This window comes from Zalophus californianus, chromosome 12 (genome assembly GCF_009762305.2).
Source record: "Zalophus californianus isolate mZalCal1 chromosome 12, mZalCal1.pri.v2, whole genome shotgun sequence".
In the NCBI taxonomy this organism is placed as follows: domain Eukaryota; kingdom Metazoa; phylum Chordata; class Mammalia; order Carnivora; family Otariidae; genus Zalophus; species Zalophus californianus.
The window spans coordinates 9,559,165-9,579,550 of record NC_045606.1 but is presented as its reverse complement, the minus strand read 5'-3'; the positions used below and the strand labels follow the sequence as shown (position 1 = coordinate 9,579,550).

The window sequence follows — 20,386 nt, the reverse complement described above, 5'->3', positions numbered from 1 at the left end:
AGTATGATGTGTTAAAAGATTAACTGAGGCATATTAGAATTCTTGAGTTTATTTGAGTAAACAGTGATTCACATTGGGCAGTCTCATAATGGAAGTAGTTAGGAGCAGTCCGCCAACAGGAGCCTGGGGCAAGGATTTTATAGAGAAGCAAAGCAAGGAAATTATTGAATTGGCTGTGGTTTAAGTGGTTGCATTATTTGGGAAACCCTAGCTGACTGTTTGTAAGTGGTTGTTCTTAACCTGGAGGCATTTACAGGAATTGACTCTGGCTTAGATTTTGGTTTGCTTACATAGGTTCTGATGCCACCTCAGTCTAATGGCGTCCTTGTTTGATTATTTTAGCAGATGTTTTGTATATTTCAGTGCAGATTCTGCTCGGTTGCATCATATAATACGTGGTATTGCCTATCTTATCGTTCATGAATCCAAACGGTTCTGAGTTCTCCATGTATCTGGTCCCAGGAGTTTGGAGAAAGGATTTTAGCGTGCCCCACTACTCAGTGAACATCTTTTTACCTACTGTATCTTTATGTGCCACAACTTATGTTTGTCATGGGATAATTTTGCAAAAATAGAATTGTGTTGGCAAAGGTTATGCTTATTTTATAATTTTAATGAACACTGCGGGACTAACCTCCCGAAAGTGATCATGATGCAATCAGCCAAGAGTATAGAAGACACTTGTTTCCAACCATCCTCACCAGCTCTGGGTGTAATGTTATAATCGAAGTGCCCTTCGTACTCTGAGTTCATGTTAGTTACTGTGCTCTTATGTTTGAAGGAGTCTCCTTTCTGCTGCATTGTCACTTCTGCTTAAGGCAAAACCACTTATGATGTGCCAGGGGCCATGGCAGGCCCCTGGGCAGTACTTAAAGGAATGAGATAGGATTGCTCTTAAGCTCAGGGTCCTGTGTGAAGGACAGATGCTACTAGCAGTGAACACGATGAGAGCTGTGGAAATGGAGATCCAGCAAAGGGAGGATCATGGTGTATGGGGGAGGATGAGGGGATGGCATGAGGGAAGAATTTCACAGAACTGACCTTTGAAGGGTGAGGAGCAGTTTCAGAGGCTATGGTGAAGGTGTAAGGCATGGAAGTATGAAGATGCATCGTATATTTGGGGAACCACAAGGCTAGAGTTTAGGGTGCCTGGCAGGTGTGAGGAGATAAGACAGAGAAAGAAGGTGAGGCTCGTTGAGAAGGGGTCTGAGTGGTTGAGACTCCCTTCTGCATGGTGCATCCGCTTGCTCTTTCAGAAGGCTGTCAGGACAGTACGGGGGTGAGAGGTGGAGACAGGAAGTGAGGAGGTTTTTGCCGTAGTTAGGGCAAAATATGGAAGCTCTGACTCAGTGAAGGTGGAGCTAAAGAACACAGTGGTGGGCTTAAAGAGTATTTCACAGAAGATGTGGGGAAAAGGGACTCAGTTACTCCAGACACTTCTACTTGGGCGGACAGTGAGAGAGACCATGAAGAGAACAGGTTCAGGGAGGAATTTAGCAGAAGAAGGAGTGGAGGATGTCAGCTCTGTGCACGCTGACTTTGAAGTTCTTGCCGAACATCCCGAAGCTTTGTTTTTGCGGCTCAGGAGGAAGTCCAGAGACAGAGTGTAGATTTAAGAGTTCTGAGCATGTAAATAATAGTTAACCAACTCAAGTAAAAGTAGAGCTGAGATAGTAAGCCAGGTGTCAGCCTGACTAACTTTCATGATTTTTGAGCTAATGGGGACTAGAATCTGTCTGTTTTCAAGATTTTATTGGCGAATTCATATCGTTCCATTTTTATTTTCCGTGCCTGTGTATTTCAGTAAAATGAAATTTATTATCAGATTTAAATTCTGTAAGATCGTAGGAGAACCCTTGTTTTTCATTTTCCATAGTAATTCATTATTCTGGCCAGAATTTGGTTTCTCGATCTGAGAGCTAACCCAGTGCTACAGGGAATAAATCCTTTGTTTTTCAGGATAGAGTTGAACAGAACTGATTTTAAGTGATCAGCAATTTGCTGAGAGGAGAAAAAAGGAGAAATCTCTATCCCGGAAACACAAGGTTAGAGTCTCCAAACTTGGAGTTAGCAAAGGTCAGCAGTAGCTAAAGCTTCTTGGTCCATTTTACCTCACCTCCTCAACTCTGGGTGCACCTGCTCTGAGGCAGCAGTGAAGGCCAGAAGGCCGGGGAATGAGCCCTTTGTAACCCATTTAATCTGTTAATTTTAGAACTTATGATAAGCACTGATAGTATTTTCTCCCATAGTAAAGGTAAAGGTAAAAATTCTCTAGGTAGATCCCATATGCCACCCTAAGTACAACCAGTTCTAGTTTATCTAAGTTTGTGATGTGAATGTGTCTCTGGAGAAGAAACTCACAGGGCAGACCCTCAAAGTCTGAAGGTTGGTTTTCATCAGAGTCACTGTGGTCTCTTTAAGGCCCAGAGGTGTTTGACTTTGCCATGAGGTATGTCAGCCAGATCCACAGTTAAAAGATCATTACAACAGGACCTTGTCTCATCAGATGGGCACAGCTCTGCCTGTCAGGGAGAATACATCACACCAGGAAGGAAAAGAGGCTGACATATCAATGGTCAGCTGAGGTGGACAGAAGGAATGAACCATCAGTTCATCCTCAAGTCTGAAGTTTTTGACTTGACAGCCAGATAAAAGGTTTAAAACCTGTGATTGGAGAGATGAACGTCCTTTAAAAAAAAAGTCTTTTTCTCACAGATGTTCAGTATTGAAACTGACCAGAATATGTCTATTATTTTGGTTGTGATGATTGTATCACGGGTGTTTGCATATGTCCAAACAGCAAACTGCACATATTAAATGCAGATATGATCTGCCATATTATGCCTTCATAAGGCTGAAAATGAAAAATTTCATTAATGAATTGAAATAATGAAAAATTTCATAATGAAAATGAAAAATTATATTAAAAAAAGCAGAAGATAGTAGAAAGGGAAAAATGAAGGGGGGTAAATCAGAGGGGGAGACGAACCATGAGAGACTGTGGACTCTGAGAAACAAACTGAGGGTTCTAGAGGGGAGGGGGTTTGGGGGATGGGTTAGCCTGGTGATGGGTATTAAAGAGGGCACGTTCTGCATGGAGCACTGGGTGTTATGCACAAACAATGAATCATGGAACACTACATCAAAAACTAATGAGGTAATGTATGGTGACTAACATAATAAAATAAAATTAAAAAAAAAGGGGCATATGGGAAAGTGGAGGCTTCAGGAGAATCATCTAGAAGAGATTTTTAAAGGGTTATTTTGTGATCATTTACAACTAATTAGGGTTTGCCCCTCTAATGTCCTGTGAAGTTGGCCTAATTTTTTCAAAGGGACCATAAGACTGGGAGATCTGTGACTTGACAGTGTGCCTGAGTTTCATGGGGACATTTAATGGCCTCTCACACAATAGCTCAACAGTAAGACAGGGAATTCTAATCGAAATAAATAGGCCAGTTAGGTGGATTTGTAACTGGTACAAGAGCTGTACTGATAAAATGATGATTAATAAAATACCAAAATGGAAGGAAGGTGTCTAATGGAGTTCACCATTCACTCCATCCTCAGTACTTTGTCACTGATTTGAGTGACAGTGTGGAAGTCATGCTGTAGCGATCATACAAGTTGTAGGGAGGGCAGGTAGGTCTTGGATCCATTCTTCTTTCCTTTCTAAGTGAGTATATAATTCAAATACCACTTTCTTTTTATCCAGGCAGTGAACTGATCTGATTGGTCAACGTCTAGGACAGCTGATTAGAAGACCACTTAGTGGCGGGTTGGTACTGCACCTGCGAGGGTGGTCATGCTCCCACTCCTCCTGCATAAGCGCTCAATTTTTGTGCACGCCCCTGCCCACCCCCCAACATTCCATGCGGCCAGGCCACGAATCACTTACTTAGCAGGGTGGGTTTCTTTTTTTCTCTTCCTTTGATTTTCTTATTCCAGGCAGCCTGTTGGACTTTGGGAAGATCTCTGGCTCTAGATGTCAGCATTAAGGTGTGGAAAGAGTCCGCTTCATGGGCAGGCCCAAGCCTCATTCTCCATCCACCTGACCTTACTGTGGCATTATTGGCCTACTGCTGTGCCACATCATCTGTCGCAGGGTCGGGGCGGACAGGAAGAGCAGAATGGGCTGGGTAGTGATGGACATTCCTGGGTCCCAAGAACACTTGACTCGGATTCTTCCACTGAAATGACAGAAAAGTAGAAGGAATAGTGAATGCTTGGAGTGACAGAATGAGGTTTCAGAAGCTCCCGACTGACTGAAACAATGGACCAGATTTCAAACATGAAATTTAATTATAGATAACTCTTAGATCCCGTAGCGGATGTCGGCACCGTAGCGCTACAGTACAGGATGGGAAGACCCAACTTACTGACTGAAAAAAGCCTGGAAGATTTTTTGTTTTTTATTTTTATTTTTTTATTGTTATGTTAATCACCACACATTACATCATTAGTTTTGGATGTAGTGTTCCATGATTCATTGTTTGTGCATAACACCCAGTGCTCCACGCAGAACGTGCCCTCTTTAATACCCATCACCAGGCTAACCCATCCCCCACCCCTCCCCTCTAGAACCCTCAGTTTGTTTTTCAGAGTCCATCGTCTCTCATGGTTCGTCTCCCCCTCTGATTACCCCCCCATTCTTCCCCTCCTGCTATCTTCTTTTTTTTTCTTAACATATATTACATTATTCAGAAGTACAGAAGTACAGATCTGTGATTCAACAGTCTTACACAATTCACAGCGCTCACCATAGCACATACCCTCCCCAATGTCTTATCACCCAGCCACCCCCTCCCTTCCACCCCCAACTCCAGCAACCCTCAGTTTGTTTCCTGAGATTAAGAACTCCTCCTATCAGTGAGGTCATATGATACATGTCTTTCTCGGATTGACTTATTTCACTCAGCATAACACCCTCCAGTTCCATCCACGTCGTTGCAAATGGCAAGATCTCATTCCTTTTGATGGCTGTATAATATTCCATTGTGTATATACACCACATTTTCTTTATCCATTCATCTGTCAATGGACATCTTAAAAAGCCTGGAAGTTTTAGCTGATGGACTGTCATTATGATTCAGCTGTGTTATATGGTTGCTAAACATGCTAAACCTTACTACATGCCTAAGGCTGTAGTAAGTGTAAAAATGAGAGTGAGTGGACATTCTTCCTGAGGATAGGAAACGGAGACTGTACGAAAACTATACTTAACCCTTTCCTGGAGAAAAGAAGACTCTGGAAACCATGAGAATTCTTTCAGACATTGACAGGGCCACTCATTCTGTGGTGGCACTGTAAGGTGGGAATTGGACCAGTGAGGGCCAGTCATGGATTCTACATGAGGAAGAATGCCCTGAAACCATGAAAGGCATGTACTTTCAGGATCCTGCAGTAGGGAGTGGACAGCCTGTGTGTGAGAAAGTGGAAAGGAAAGTCCATCATGGCCTATGGTCAGAGGCCAGCGTCCTCCATACAAGTAAGGCACAGAGCTCTTGAAGAGATGGGCCAGGGAGATGCCTCAGGGGCATCGGGTATGCTGAGGATCAAGCTGACCTCTGCTCTGTCCCCTCAGAGTTTTACTTACCTTTTGGAGTTCTCTCCAAACCTTGTGGGGCTGTGTTTCATTTTTCCAAGGAGTCCAGTTTCTCACAGGTAATGCTGAATGCTTTCCCTAATTCTGACTCAGTAAGTCTTCTTCAGGCATCTGCCGTGTGCTTTGCTCTGTGGGAGCAAACAGATGATAATAAAAGTAGTGTAAGAAGCAACATGAAGTATATGATTCAGGAGACCAGATCACCTGTCATAGTAAGAAGCTTGAGGTTGGATGAGGAAAATGAGTTGTACTGGCAGAAACTTAAAGGAAGGGAATGGTTCACTGAGACTTAATCCAGCAGGTAATGGGATAGATTGGCATTTTAAATGACATGATGTTGATGGGAAGTTACTTAAAACTCTAAAGTTGTCATTTGTTAACCATGCCCTGTTCTCTATTGAACACTAAAAAAATGAACAGACCCCACAAACTCCATCTCTAGACCTCCACTCTGAATACTTAACTGATACTTTAGTTGTTCTACCAGATGGCTGAGATGATTTTTCCATGAATCAGTTTAAGTATTAATGACCATTTTATGCCACATGAAAGAGTTAACATATCAACATCTGATCATTTTTCTTTCCTGCAAAGATTTTGTGACTTCATTAATATTGAGCATTCCCTGCCCCGGGATGTAATCCTTTTCTGCTCTTGAGATTCAGACTCAACAGCTAAGAAAACACATGTCCAGTGCCCAGACCCACTTTCCTCCTGGACGGTGCCAGGTGTGACGTGTGCTTACTTCGCAGACTCCTGAAACACCCAGGGGCGCCATCCTGTCATATTTGCATTTCATCGCTGCTGTGACACATTTCTAACTGCAGGCTCATGCTTCCTTTTACATTACATATCCTCAGGACCTCAGCACCTATCACTTACTGGACGAGAGAGGCTGGACAGTCTCATTCTATCTCTGTAATGTACTTAATTACAAATTAACACCCCCTTCTCTGACCTCATCAGAAATTTGTGTTCGGATCCTGGGATACAGTGAAGAATACCTGCCTAACGGGAAGCAATACCAGGAACCCGATGCTGCTGATGTACATGCTGTTTTTACATCTTTGAAGCAGTTGTGTGTGTTTTAGAGTCCTGGACTTAAAATTAGTTATGTTGAGGAGTGGATTTACTTAAAAGTAATGTTTGTTCCTTTCCACTGCAAGTCTGAGAGGTGGCACACAGAGTAGAACAAGAAGGAAAATTCCATTCTGTTGTCTCCACCCTGATTTTTTTCTGTGTGCAGCACAGAGAAGGTAGTGGGCCTAGTTAGTCTTTAGCTGTCTTTTGGAACACCAGTGCCATTTCAGGCTTAGGCACTGGGAGCACTAGACCTGATGTGTCAGATGATGGCTTATTTAATGTGCTGGCCTGCCTGTTGATGTTTTACTACTTTTAATTCAGTTCAGTGTTACACTTAACTTTCCTTTTATAATCACAGCTGTTTGGAATGCCGGTAGGTATGTTCTGAGGGCTCCCATTTGCCAGCAGGTTCACTGGGGAAAAAGTAGCAGAAAGAAAGGGGGTAATAGTGTCACCCTATGGGTAATTACGTGCTCCTTCAAGAGGTTGGCACTCATCAGCATCCACACTGGGAGCCAGGCCAGGATTGCTGATGAGCAACAAGTACGCTTGGAGTGAATGGGTCTTCAGCTAAACAAGGGAACATAAAGCTTGCTCTGTTTTGAGAAAAGAAAGCAGATAATCAGTTGACAACAAATATTTACTGCTAGTGTTCCAAATTTGGATCCTGAAAAGAGCTAGAGCACTTAGATGTTGAATCTTGCCAATAGAGAGTAATTTGAATTAGGAACTCAAAATCATTATCCTTCTATCTCTATTCTCAGGCTGAGGGGAGAGAGAGAGAGAGTGTGTGTGTGTGTGTGTGTGTGTGTGTGTAGAATTAGAGACAAGAGGCTTATAGAGGTTCAAGTCTTACGCGTTTTTTTTCTAACCTGGGAAATAGGATGCTGCAGGGGCTTAGGTTTCAAAGTAGCAAATGCTTGCTTGTAAGTATAGCTGTGAAAGGGAAGCATTTTATCAAAATCAGCTCTTGAAAGATGATCCATTCACCAAATGTTTTTTTTTTTAAAGATTTTATTTATTTATTCATGAGAGACAGAGGGGGGGTAGAGAGAGAGAGAGAGAGAGAGAACAGAGGGAGAAGCAGGCTCCCAAGGAGCAGGGAGCCCGATGCGGGACTCGATCCCAGGACCTCGGGATCATGACCTGAGCTGAAGGCAGATGCTTAACCATCTGAGCCACCCAGGCGCCCTCCATTCACCAAATGTTTATCCCTATACCTGCTTTCCTTTTTTTTTTTTTTTTTTTACCAAGTTTACATTTACCAAAATTGGATGGACTCCCTGAGTATACCTTCAGCTCTGAACTGTGCCCGAGGCAGCTCTAGTTAGAGTTAGGGGCAAAGCCCAGAGGGAGGGACACAGGAAACCTCATGGTTCCAGTAGAGCAATGGAGAGATGAACAGTCTCATTTCTCATAAGCTGCAGGTATCTGCCATCTCTGTCCTCCAGCCCACCACAGCCACCTCCAGCCCTCCTTCAGGGGGTGCTCATAAGTAGGTGGGTAAGCAGGGGGCATTCCCACTTGAGAGGGCCTTCACGAGAGTTTCATCTTCTAGAATTTAATCATTGCAAGGCATCTTTCAGAATTAGGAATAAAAATGCAACAGCCATTTGACCAGTGTCACCCAGGCAGAGGTCATGGGGGACCTAAAAACAAGACTTTATTTTAGCCCACCACCATTGACAACGGGAAGTAACCTCCTAGTTGGACCTGAAAGCTGCCCTCAACCTACCAGGAGGACGAAAGAAGCTCATCTAGATACAACAGAAACTTGAGCTTGTCCATTTTGGGGGCTTACACAGCAGAAGCTTTGAAGAAATATCCTTTGTGTTGCGACCTAGTACACACCTATCTGTATGGGTGTATATGTGAGCAAAAGATCAATTTCACAAAACAGTTCTTGTATGTGACACCCTCTGATTTTTTTAAATCAATCTTTACCTTTATAAAATGGATATCACAACCTACCAACTTGATTTCACAATCCACTAGTGGGTCACAGTAGTTGAAAAACACTGTTCCGATGTATAATATTGTCGTAGCACTGGTAATTCTTTCCAAATGAACATCATACTTTTACCTAATATCACCTCTTACTGCATTATTTCTATCTTTTATGATTAAGTATCTGCCAGTTGTAGAGAGTTCTTGATATAGGGTGGTATAGGCATTTTGGGGGAATCTCTGTGGTCAATATACAGTTCCAAGTTAAAGCAAGAACCCCTACAGGCATTATTAAAGAATGGTTGCCAAATTTCTGTCTGTAGGCTCTGTCCCGGGGACCCGCTGCCATTTGCCTGAGGATTCAGTGCTTGTTTCACATTGTCTCAGTTTCTGTAGTCTTGCTGAATATCCCTCCTACTTCCTCGGGCTTGATTTGCCCTCTGGGAATGGCCCTCACCACATTAAACTTCACCTTCACCTTCGACATCTTCTCAGCCTCTTTTGCTGGTTCTTAGGCATCCCTTCACTGCCTTGCTTCTCTTTGTCTCTTCCAGTTGGTGCATTCACATGAGCCAAATGGTTATGGAGTCACTCTTAATAAGTATAGTCCCCACACACCATCACTGTAATGGATCGGTCCATAGCAGCTTGTAAAAGCAGGGCCAAGGAAGAAGTGGGGACAAAGAAGTTACCCTTTGGTAATGGCAGACTCAGTATTACCCAAGAGGCAGTGTCTGTGCCGAACACTTTCTTGAAACGCCGGCCAGGTCCATTCTTGGCTTTAGCAGATAGTGCCCTGGACTGAAATGAGGCATGATGTCCCAAATGCCCTGTTTTCTGAGCTTCCTTCAAACATGAGGCTAATAATACTTCCCTTGTGTGTGGATGCGCTGAGTGTTAAATGAGATAGTGGTAAAGCACCTGACCTGGTATCTAGAATGTAAGAAGTGCTCTCATAACCTGTAAGCTTTGTTCTTATTTGTATTAGTATTCTGTTGCTACATAATAAATTACTACAAAGTTAGCAGATTGAAACTATATGTATTTATTATCTTATAATTTTTATAGATCACAAGTCTAGGCACAACAGCCACTAGGGGTCCTTTGCTCTGGTTCTCATGAAGCTGAAATCAGGAGTTGGCCGAGTTGGGTCCTCATCTGTGGCTTGGGGTTCTCCTGCAAGTTCAGGCAGGTTGTTGGCAGAATCCAGTTCCCGTGGTTGTCAGGCTGTCCCCGTTCCCCTGCTGGCCGGTTGGGGGTTGCACCCAGCTCCTGGAGACCACCCCCAGTCCGAGCCACATGGCCGTCTTACCACACAGCAGCTACTTCTTAAAGCCAGCAGGAGAGTCTTACATTACATACCACCTCACGTAGCATACCATACTTGTGGGCATGGCCATTCCAGCATATTCATGGGATCCTCCAGGATCACGCAGGCCATGTTCTCTAAGGGGTGGGGATATTGGGGCCATCTTTGAATCCTGCCCATCACAGCATCACAGTTATCATGAATCTGACACGATTGCTGAGGATTCTTCTCTTTACAGATTCGTGATAGAAAATAGTTTAATCTCCTTTGTTTACCATTCATTGTTTGAACACCACCTACCCTAAAAGCAGGAGGTCCTTTTTCTCCCTTGAATACTCCCCCCCTTCTTCCACACAGATGTGCGCAAACGTGCACACACGCACACGCGCACACACATACTGGTTACCCAAGACCATTGAGATTCTTGAGGAGGAGGACACCAAGGAGTTCCTGTGGACAGTGCTGTGCATCACACGAGCAGAGTGTGCTGTTTGGGTGGTAGGGGGTCCTTGCTGCTCCAGCCCTGGCCCAGACTCCCCCAGCCCCCTGAACGGGGCACTTCATTTCCCCTCACATTCTGTGCTTAACCGTTCTTTCCCACAGTGCAGCCATGGTGTGTGAGCGCTAGGACTGGAGGGCTTGCACTCCTCCACCAACACTGAGGGCCTCGTGCCAGGCCGGGTCATTGCCAGGCCGGGTTTCTGCGTGGTCTCCACTCAGGTGTCACCTTCTCAGTGAGTCATCCCTGAACACCCTGTTTGAACTTGTATTACCTACCCCCCCGTCTCCCTCGCTTTCAACCTTCCAGCTTCTACTTTCCTTTTCACCAGAGTAGGACGTATTGCTGTCCAACATAGTTCATATTTTTCTTGTTTGTCTTTCTCTTCGAGAAAGAAAGCTTCTCCATGGCAGGGTCTTCTGTCTGGCTTTTCATTGCTCCACCCCCCAGGATCCAGCAAGTTCCTAGTAGCACCTTAGTGGCTTTTTGATGGGTGCATAGGTTGTAAGAACCAGCAGCGCTTTTTTTAAATTGTTTAATTCAAGTAGAATTCATATACAGTGTTACATTAGTCTCAGGTGTACAATATAATGATTCAACAATCCTACGCATTACTCATCACGATAAGTGTACTCGAAATCTCCGTCACCTACCCCCCATTCCCCGGCCTAGCTCCCCCCTGGCAACCACCCGTTTATTCTCTGTAGATAAGAGCCTGTTTTTTGTTTGTCTCTTTTTTTCTTTGTTCGACTGGCAGCATTTTTGAGCACACACTTCGGTGCTCTGCTATTTGTTGGTTGATTAAAGCAAGTTAAACAGATTACCTTCTGTCACCAACTTATGGGAGCATCTCGTAGGAATCATAACGAGTTCTACCTAGTACGTACAAGTTCATGTTTGTGGGCTGTGGGAGGACTGGATGTGAAAACGTGTATCATGTGGAGAATGTGTGTGTGCGTGGTTCTGGTGGTGGTGGTGGTGGTGGTGGTGGTGGTGGTGGTGGTGGTTCAGCGGGAGTCTCTCAGCTCAGTTTGTCCTTGAAATGATAGAGGATTTAGCAGCAGTCGGGTGCTGGGTGTTTAAAAACACAGACACAAACCCTGGGAGCCAACCAAGGAGAAACGGCATTGGAGCTCAGCTTTGCTGAGTTTCACTGAACTCATAACTCTCCATCTCAACTGGTCTTCACTTATATTTCCTAGGGAGCTATCTTCTACACATTTTTCTTCATAAAACAAGCCAATTTGTACTGGAATTATCTACAAATTCAGTGTCCAAGATCCTGGATCAAACTGTGTGTTTCTCCCAGCTATTTTTTTTTTTATTTGAAGTATTATTTTATTCCAAAAGGAAAAAAAAATTTTCTGAACTGGCAACTATTTCAGCTAGAGGAAGCTGTGTTTTTGCTTTAAAAAAAAAATCACATTTAGCACTCTCTTCCTCCAAACACGTGGAATGTTTCCTCCTTAAATTTTTAAGAGAAGAAAACTGGCAGGAACCTAGATCACAACTATATGATCACGTAGTATTATTGAGAAACAACCCACCTTGCTCCCTTTCCCCACCTACTACCGCTTGGACTCAAGTCACTGTAGTGAAAGTGTCTCTGTAAATACCAACGTGCAGAACCAAGGGGCTTCAGCTTTCATGGTAGTCTCTCTTTTCCAAAAAAAGGTTGGGGAGTGGAGTATTAAAGGAAGCTAACGTAACTCTTTAGAGTCCACACTGAGTCCTGAGGGCCTTGAATGGGCAGAGCAATTCCAGGGGAGGAACAGCCCCTGAGCACAGCCTGTGTCCCGCAGGGCCCCCAGCCTCAGGCACTGGGGAGGGGCAGGGGCAGCAAAGGCAAGGACAGTCCCGTCAGCAGATTGTATAAGGATGATGGCCTTAAAACTTAAAGCAGCACTGTAAGGGGGCCTGGTCTCCCACCCACTTTACTGGGACTGCAAAAACTCAGTTACGGGAAACTGAGGCTCACAGAGGTTGAGTGACTTGTCAGAAGCCCCACAGCCATTAAGTGGCGAGCCCAGGACTACCCCTCCTATGTCGTCTGACTTCGTAACCTCTGCTTTTAACCTCACTGGACTTGCCAGTGCCGTAGGGCTGTCTCGTGACCCTCATCAGGGATTGGGCACTGAGCAGGATCGAGGGCGCATGGACGCGGGTCTGTGGTGGAGCTTCCTTCCAGCTGCAGAGCTGATGGGTTTCGTGCTGGTCTTTGGTCACAGGCCTCACCAGAAGGAAGCCCCTGTGATCCAGCACATGGAGATCGTATAGGAGACATGGCACTTTGAATGACGCTCACTGCGTCCATCTGAGTACTTCCTGTCTGGGCGTCCGAACTGACAGCAGTCAGCTCCGCCAGTTTGTGATGAGACGGTGCCAGTCCCGTCCTTTGCTCTGAAATCAGCCTGGACCTCATGACTGGTTCGGTATTCCTTCCGAGCCAGGACACTGACCCGCCCGTGTTGCCCCCTCTCTCCACAGATGCCGCCCCTACGAGGACTGCTGTGGTTCCAGGTGCTGCGTGCGGGCCCTCTCCATACAGAGGCTGTGGTATTTTTGGTAGGTCACAACTCTTCCTGGTCTCGAATGCTTTACTCTCCCACCCGTCACCCATACCCGCCCCCCCCCCCCCCCCAGGGGCTCTGCCACACTCCGTATTATTACATCACCTTCACCTGAGCTCTCAGTCTCAGGGACAGCCTCTGTCAGGAAAACAGGTATGTTCAGCTTGGCTTCGTGACAAGCACTTCTGCTCACAGAGTTTGCAGAAAGCTCGTTCCCATTTTCACAGGCTGCAGCCGGGAAAGAGGAGTTAATCTTTTGGAAGGTGGGAGGGATGACAGTGTTGTCCTTCAGCAGCTGCTTCGCCAGGTGCTGGGATGGAACTGAGGATGACTGTCTGGAGGACTCAGAGTTAGCGAATCTTGGTACAACGTTTCTGCTGCCTGAAGGCCGTTCCCATTCATGCCGTGTCAGCCGAATCCTACCTTTCAGGACAGACAGCCTGCTGATGATCTTCCAGCTCTGCTGAGGGAGATCAGGAGCTGTCTGAAGTCTTTAAAATTCTACCTTGAGAGGGAGTGAGGGAGTATCGCTGACAGAGCATCCTAGAAGGATAGGGGTGCTGTTTCCGTTAACGGGAACCCCCCGCGTGTTGCTCTCCTCAGGGGATGCCCGTTTGGGGGTATGTCTGAAAATGTATTTGACTCTGTAGATGAGAGATACTGCTTCAGATCTCAGGGATGGCAGGGCATGGGCGGGAGAGGGTTTGCATGAAACCAAAAGAGCATTTCATCAGGGAAAACACCAGTACGTGGGGATTCCACATGTCACGTTGTCTTTGATAGGAAAGGTTGCTTTCCTGTTACTGTCACGACCTCCTTGATGGGGCATCAGCCACTTGGGGGCTCAGCTCACCTGTCACATCTGGCCCTGGCCTGGCCTCCCAAACAGCTGGTTTGGACATCCCTTGTCTTGATGTCACTGCTTCTGGCAAGCCCTACTGAACCAAGTGCCATGTTGGTGCCTAAAACTCTGTAGTAGAAGGTAAATTTTTTTTAGCCTAAGATTTTCTAAATGTGAACATCTCTGGGTGCACTTTAAGGTGGAGTGGACTAGTACCAAAGCAGGGGAAAGGAGGAGCGGGGGGGGGGGTGACCTTTCAGAGCTTTGCCTAGCTTCATGCATACTTGCCCTCAGAATTTTCCTCCATGGGGCCTTGTGTAGTAGAAGGAGACAGGACCATCTGGGGCAAGAATCCTGAAGTAGTTAGGAAGTTATGCCAGGTTGCCTCAAGCAGCGGAAAACCTGACCTAAAAATGAAAAAAACTCGTCAAAGTTTAGGTATTATGTGATTTTTTTAAAAAATGGAGAGTCCAAGGGGCACCAGGGAGTGTCATTCAGTTAAGCATCTGACTCTCAATTTCAGCTCAGGTCACGCTCTCAGGGTCATGAGATTGAGCCCTGCCTTGGGCTCCGTGCTGGATGTGGAGCCTGCTTAGGATTCTCTCTCTCTCTCTCTCTCTCTCTCTCTCTCTCTCTCTCTCTCCCTCTGTCCCCCTCTCCCCCCCCACCCCCACGCTCGCTTGCTTGTTCTCTCTCTTGAAAAAAAACTGAGAGTCCAGGAAAAATGTGAGGGCCTAGAAGCTAGAGCATTTTCTTTTGGCTTTCCCAGGAAGCTTTACCTGAACCATTGAGCTCCTGGCCAGAGTCACTTGTCAGAGTTGGGGCACATTAGTAAGATGGCATGCAGTGAGTTAGTGGGATCCCTACACAGAGACATCTTGTAAGTGCCATCAAATGAGGGGTGCCAGATGCCAGAAGATGTGGCCAAGCTCTTAGTGTTGATATTCTGACAAGAGGTTCTAAAGTGGGGATATAGCCAGAGAACACCTTGAGGTATAATTTTGAGGTGCCCCAGCTGCAGTCAAAGGATGCCTGGGTTCTTTCTGCTCAATGCATTCCTTCTCTTGGTAAACATTAAGTGTCTGTATGCACCAGGGCCCCATGGAGAGGCACTTACAGTAGTCAGTCTCCTAAAAGAGACAGATAGGTCTAAATAGGTAATTATATGTGGAAAGTTTTGTTTCTTTTTAAAGATTTTTTATTTATTTATTTGAGAAAGAGAGAGAGCATGAGCAGAGGGGAGGAGCAGAGGGAGAGGGAGAAGCAGACTCCCTGCTAAGCAGGGAGCCCGATGCGGGGCTCTGTCCTCGGACCAAGATCACGACCTGAGCCAAAGGCAGATGCTTAACCGACTGAGCCACCCAGGTGGAGAGTTGTAAACCAGTGTTCTGGAAACACAAGATGGAGCCTCTGATGCCAGAGAAGTTGAGGAAAGCTTGCAAAGCTTCTGACTGGGTCTCAAGAGAGGGTGTTCTGTGCAAAGGGACCAGCACATTGTTGGGACAGAGACATAAGAAGAGCCAATGTGGTAAGAGAGTGGCAGGAAATTCATGTGGGCGGCAAGTGTTTGGGGGAGAGGGACAGGGGATGCGAACCGTGGAGGGAAGGAAGGGCTGCCTCCAACCTGGGTCCCACCTTGTTTTTGAGGAAGTCTGTCTCCTTACCATAGAACAAAGGTTTTGGAGGAAAATACTTTCAAAAATCCCTGCCAGTTCTAAAATCTTGAGTAATCTTTAACCGACACAGTCTGAATGAAATCATTGGGATTAGAAAAACTAGACCGGTAGCACCCTTGCTAGAGCTGGGAAGCACACTAGAAAGTAAAACCTGGCAGGGTTAGCACCATGCATGAGCCCTGCTGCTGGGGGCTCCCACTCAGGAGATCTGGATGCACCTGGGTCCGCGTAGTAGTTCAGGGAGAGAACCACATGCTAGGGGGAGGACAGAAAGAGCTTGGAAAAAACAAATTGTGAATTGAACAAACCAGCTTACTTTTGGTGATAGAGAAGGCAGAAAGTTCCTCTCTTAATCCCTGGAAAGCTCCCCAAACCCGCTCAGCAATCAATCTCTGGTACTTCAAAGAACTGCCTTTCTTACTCTACCACTCCTTTTCCCTAACTGAAGTCCTGCTTCCTCTCTTTCCTTGTTCCTATAAGCTCATTTCCCTGTCCCTTACCAGTTTGTCTCTTAAAATAAGTTCTTTCAGACTCATATTTCAATGAGGAATGAACCTGATGATGATTGATATTGGCCGTTGGTCTCCTGCCGTGTGACTTTGTCCTGTCCTTGCCTTGTACTTACTTGCCATCCGTCTAAAGTCTCAGGTGCAATATCGTTCTTATTTGGCTAGGAGAAGAAGAATTCCATTTGATAGTGTAATCCGCAAGTCAGCTTATCTCCTGGAACAGACCCATATCTCAGATGGCTTCTGCCTTTTCCAATCCAGGGAGCCAGGGGGTGAGTCTCTTGGGAGTGAGTGGTAGTGTTATTTGAAAAGGTAAACCCTGATATACAGTCAGCCTCTCTGTGCTTTATATTCCTGCTCAGATACTTACAGTTGGACCCACTGTTGAATGTAAGATTATAATTGAGTCCCCCCGAGGGAAATTAGTTTTAAGAGCTGAAACAGTTCCCTTTGTGATTCCAGCATCCCAGTGCTGAGATGGCAGGCCCCTGCACAGTGGGGATCTCTTAGCTCCCCAAGACTGCAGCCCACAGCCACCCCCTGGGGCCTCTTGCTCACCCAGCTCCCTGCTGGGGCTCAGGTGCTGTTCTTTCCCCCCAGAACGTGCCTTTCCTCCTCTCCAGCTTGCTTCTTTCTTTCTATCCTTCAGAACTCAGCTCGGATGTTGAAGGGAAAGAAGTTTTTCCGATTGCCTCACTATAACACATACCCTTGTTTAAAACCTCTTGTTGCACTGACTTGTATGCTTAAAACTGGTAGAGACGGTCAATTTTACGTTATATAACACACACACACACACACACACACACACATACCCTATGATTGCACCTTCGTTTTTCTTTCATAGCACTTACCAGAGTTGTAAATCACTGATTTTGTAACTTTGTGGTTTGCTGTTTCCCTCCTCTACCAGAACTCAGGTTTAACTGGTGGGGAGGGACTCACCTTACTCTCTATAATGCACAACATGGTGCTGGGAGCAGAGCAGCTGCTTAAAAATTGTTGAATGAATAATGAATTAGAAGACAGGTCAGCAAGCCACAATTTCAGCCCTTTCCTGAATCATTTCCTGTCTTGTGCCTCTGATCTTTCTTCCTACTCCGTGTTCCAAGGTTGTCCAGTAAATACTTATTGACTGACTGATGGACTTACACCTAGCATCATATTAATATTCTTAAAATCTTTATTGTCTGCTTTTTTCCTAAATTTCATTCATGTGTGGTCAGATGCCTTTAACCATGATGCAGCGTCTCTGCCCCATGTTCATCTTTCACAAGGCAGTAAGCTGCCCACATAGTGTGGGTATCTTGGGTGAGGTTCTGGAAGATTCCATGAGTCCCATAGTAATGTCAGAGTTTCCCAGCTATGTGTGTGCAGGACAGACAGCTTGGCTCTTCTCAGAATGACTCCCCTTGTTTCTAGAAAGACAAGGTACAGCGCAAATGTGAGGTGGGAAGAATCCGTTTATTCATTTGTCAGTCATTTATCGAATGCCAGCAACGTGACAGTCTCTGAGAAGTCTTAGATGAGTTGGATGAAGATTCTGTCATTAAAGCAGTCAGCTCTACTGTTTGTTAGACTTTAAGGTCACGGTAGGAGAATGTCAGCCATCCTTAGAGATTTCACATCTGCAGCTTTTTTATCGACTGTATTTCCTCTAGTTCTGTAGTGTTTCTATAATTAATTAAGGTGTGCTCTAGGAAGGCCACCATTTAAAATCTCTTTGTCAATATTCCTGTAATAATGGAGAGAAAACTGCTAGGAAGGATAAAAGTGCTTATCCTTGTGGCTTTCCCGGTGAAGAATGGGAAGTGGGGGGCATGGACAGTGAGGCAAAGCCGGATCAGCCACGGCCTGCGTCCAACGAGATTGAGAAGGCATCTTCCGTTTTGACGGAACTTTTTGAATTGAGGTCAGCGCCATGGACGGGAAGTGATTGCACCAACCCTTTGAAGGCAGCTAACCATTTGGAGCATTTGAGACTTCTGGGACACCCCTGCACACAGCTGACTCACACTGAGAAGCTAAGAGAGCTCTGTTCAGGGGTGTGCTAGAAGTCTCCCCGGTGTTATCCACCCAAGAATGTCCTGGTAGAAACGTCAAGGGAAGGCCAGCCTGAGGAGCCAGGTGCTGAGCCCCTGTGACCCCTGCATCACGAGTCCCTGCTGGCAGACCCCCGAGTCCTAGGGCCTTTGAGCCTGGGCCAAGCCACTGCCTGCCCCAAGCACCACCTCACCACTGTGCTCTTGCTCAGGTTCCTCCTGATGATGGGCGTGCTCTTCTGCTGCGGAGCTGGCTTCTTTATCCGGAGGCGCATGTACCCCCCGCCGCTGATCGAGGAGCCTGCGTTCAACGTGTCCTACACGAGGCAGCCCCCGAACCCCGCGCCAGGTCAGCCCGTCCGTCTGTCCTTGTCTCCTCTCTGCAGTGTTTGTGTCCCCTGCAAGCATTTGAAAAGGTCCCTGCTGCCATGTCTGCTAGAAGAAAAAAATTCAGGCCATGTTTATTCATTTAAGTTCTGAGGATCAGCCTTACCGCGCATTTGTGCTAAGGAAAAATGCAGCATCTATTGGATTGTATTTCTGTTACCTCATATTCTTACCTAAATAGTGGTGTGCCTTTTATGCATATTTGTGCCGTTCACATATGCATGTCATTTGCTCTTTTTCCTTAAAAATCATTCCATGTAGAAATTCCTATGTACAAACAGTAGTGTCCCTGTTATTTATAATGCATCTGGACTAAATATTAATTATGCCACTTTAAATGGTGATTTGCTCAGATAGTCTGTCATTGCTGATCATTTGTTTTTTCATTCATTCAACAAGTATTGATGCAATTTGCTCGTATTCTGAATACTTATAAACAGTGCTGCTAGAGACATTTCTGTACAAGTTACATTTGGCCTAGTTAGGGAACATTACCCAAAGTGAGGCCACAGAGTCAAAAAAAATTGGTGGTTTCTTAATTCTTACAAAATTGCTTTAACTATCTAAAAACTCTCAGGGACGGTGGTGGGTGAATTCAAGCTTCCCTTGGGACATAGGCTGGTTCCCTATTTTTGACATTGATGTGAGATGTGAGATGTTTTCCTTCCCTTTGAGGGAACCTCCTGAGGAGGAAGGGATAGAGGGGTGGTGAGGCATTGCTCATTCGAAGTCCTGTCTTTCGGCCACTGTGTGCTGAGGCCACGTGGCAGGCATCACTCCCGTGCACCCTGCTCTCCTGCTCTCTGTCACAGTTGCCCCCTGGGGAGTGGAGGGCAGGGGTTCTCTCTATTGATTGCACACGACAAGTAGACAGAATTCTGGGAGCAGTTCCTGCCATGGTTTTTACATCCTAGAGATGTGCTATACAGTGTAGGGTTTATAGTTAACAGCACTGTTAAGATTTTGTGAAGAGGGTAGATCTTATATTAAGTGTTCTTATCATAATAATAAATTTGGAGGTAGTGAATAGATTTATGGCATATATTGTGCTGATGAGTTCACAATATATATTTATCTCCAAACTCACCGCATTGTATACATTAAATACATTCAGCTTTTTGTATGTCAGGCATAACTCAAAAAAGTGTTTTTGTTTTTGTTTTTTTTAAATTAGGGGAATTTAGTGTAAAAAGTTTTCTCTCTCCTGTTCGCATGGAGGACGTGCTGTTCTCAAGATGCAAAGGGAGTGGAGATGGACATCTGTTGATTACTTCTTTTACACCAGATACTCCCCAGTTTTTTTTTAAAGAATAATCTTTATTATTTTTCTAAATGTTACTAAAAGATCTGAATATGGATTTTCCATAACAGTTCAGAGGTTGCTGTACTTAAACTTTCAGTCAGGATAGTATGACTTTTCACGTGTAAATGGACTTTATTCTTTCATATTTGGAAATATCTGAATAGCTTTAAATGTGCTCCCTAGCATAGGGTGAGGTGCAAATTTTCAGTTAAAATTGGGGAGGGCGCAAAATTAGATTTCATCTGGATTAATTTGAGTCCTTTGATTTTTTTTTTTCTTTTCCAAGAACGAAACAGTAAATCAGAGAAATGGGCCAAACACTTACAAATTTCCTCTTCTTCTATCTGTGATCACTATGTCAATCTGTAACGCACAGGGAAAAACAGTCCATGTCCCACGTGGCCACAGATGCAAGATGCCACATGTCCTTTGTCCACAGTGCTGGCCAAGTGTCAGGTCTGCCATTCCTTTCCTGTCAGGGTGAATGCGGTGAGCAGGTGGAGCCCCCAGCTGCCTGACACATACTCCCCTTGAATGTCTATGGTGTCTCAGTCTTTCCAAATGAGAACGCTCTGTGTGTGCCATCTTTCCTCATTCTGCATCTCGGTGCTCCCT

General features: G+C 45.3%; 1 protein-coding gene across 3 annotated transcripts in view; it reads left to right on the top strand.

The window, feature by feature from the left end:
• Positions 1-20,386, top strand: part of VOPP1 (VOPP1 WW domain binding protein) — a 139,601-nt gene that overhangs the window by 60,173 nt on the left and 59,042 nt on the right. For all 3 annotated transcript variants that reach the window (XM_027573801.2, XM_027573799.2, XM_027573800.1), the window contains exons 3-4: positions 12,931-13,008; positions 18,294-18,430. In XM_027573801.2, the coding sequence (XP_027429602.1) occupies positions 12,931-13,008; positions 18,294-18,430 (215 nt within the window). The remainder of the gene's footprint in view (positions 1-12,930; positions 13,009-18,293; positions 18,431-20,386) is intronic.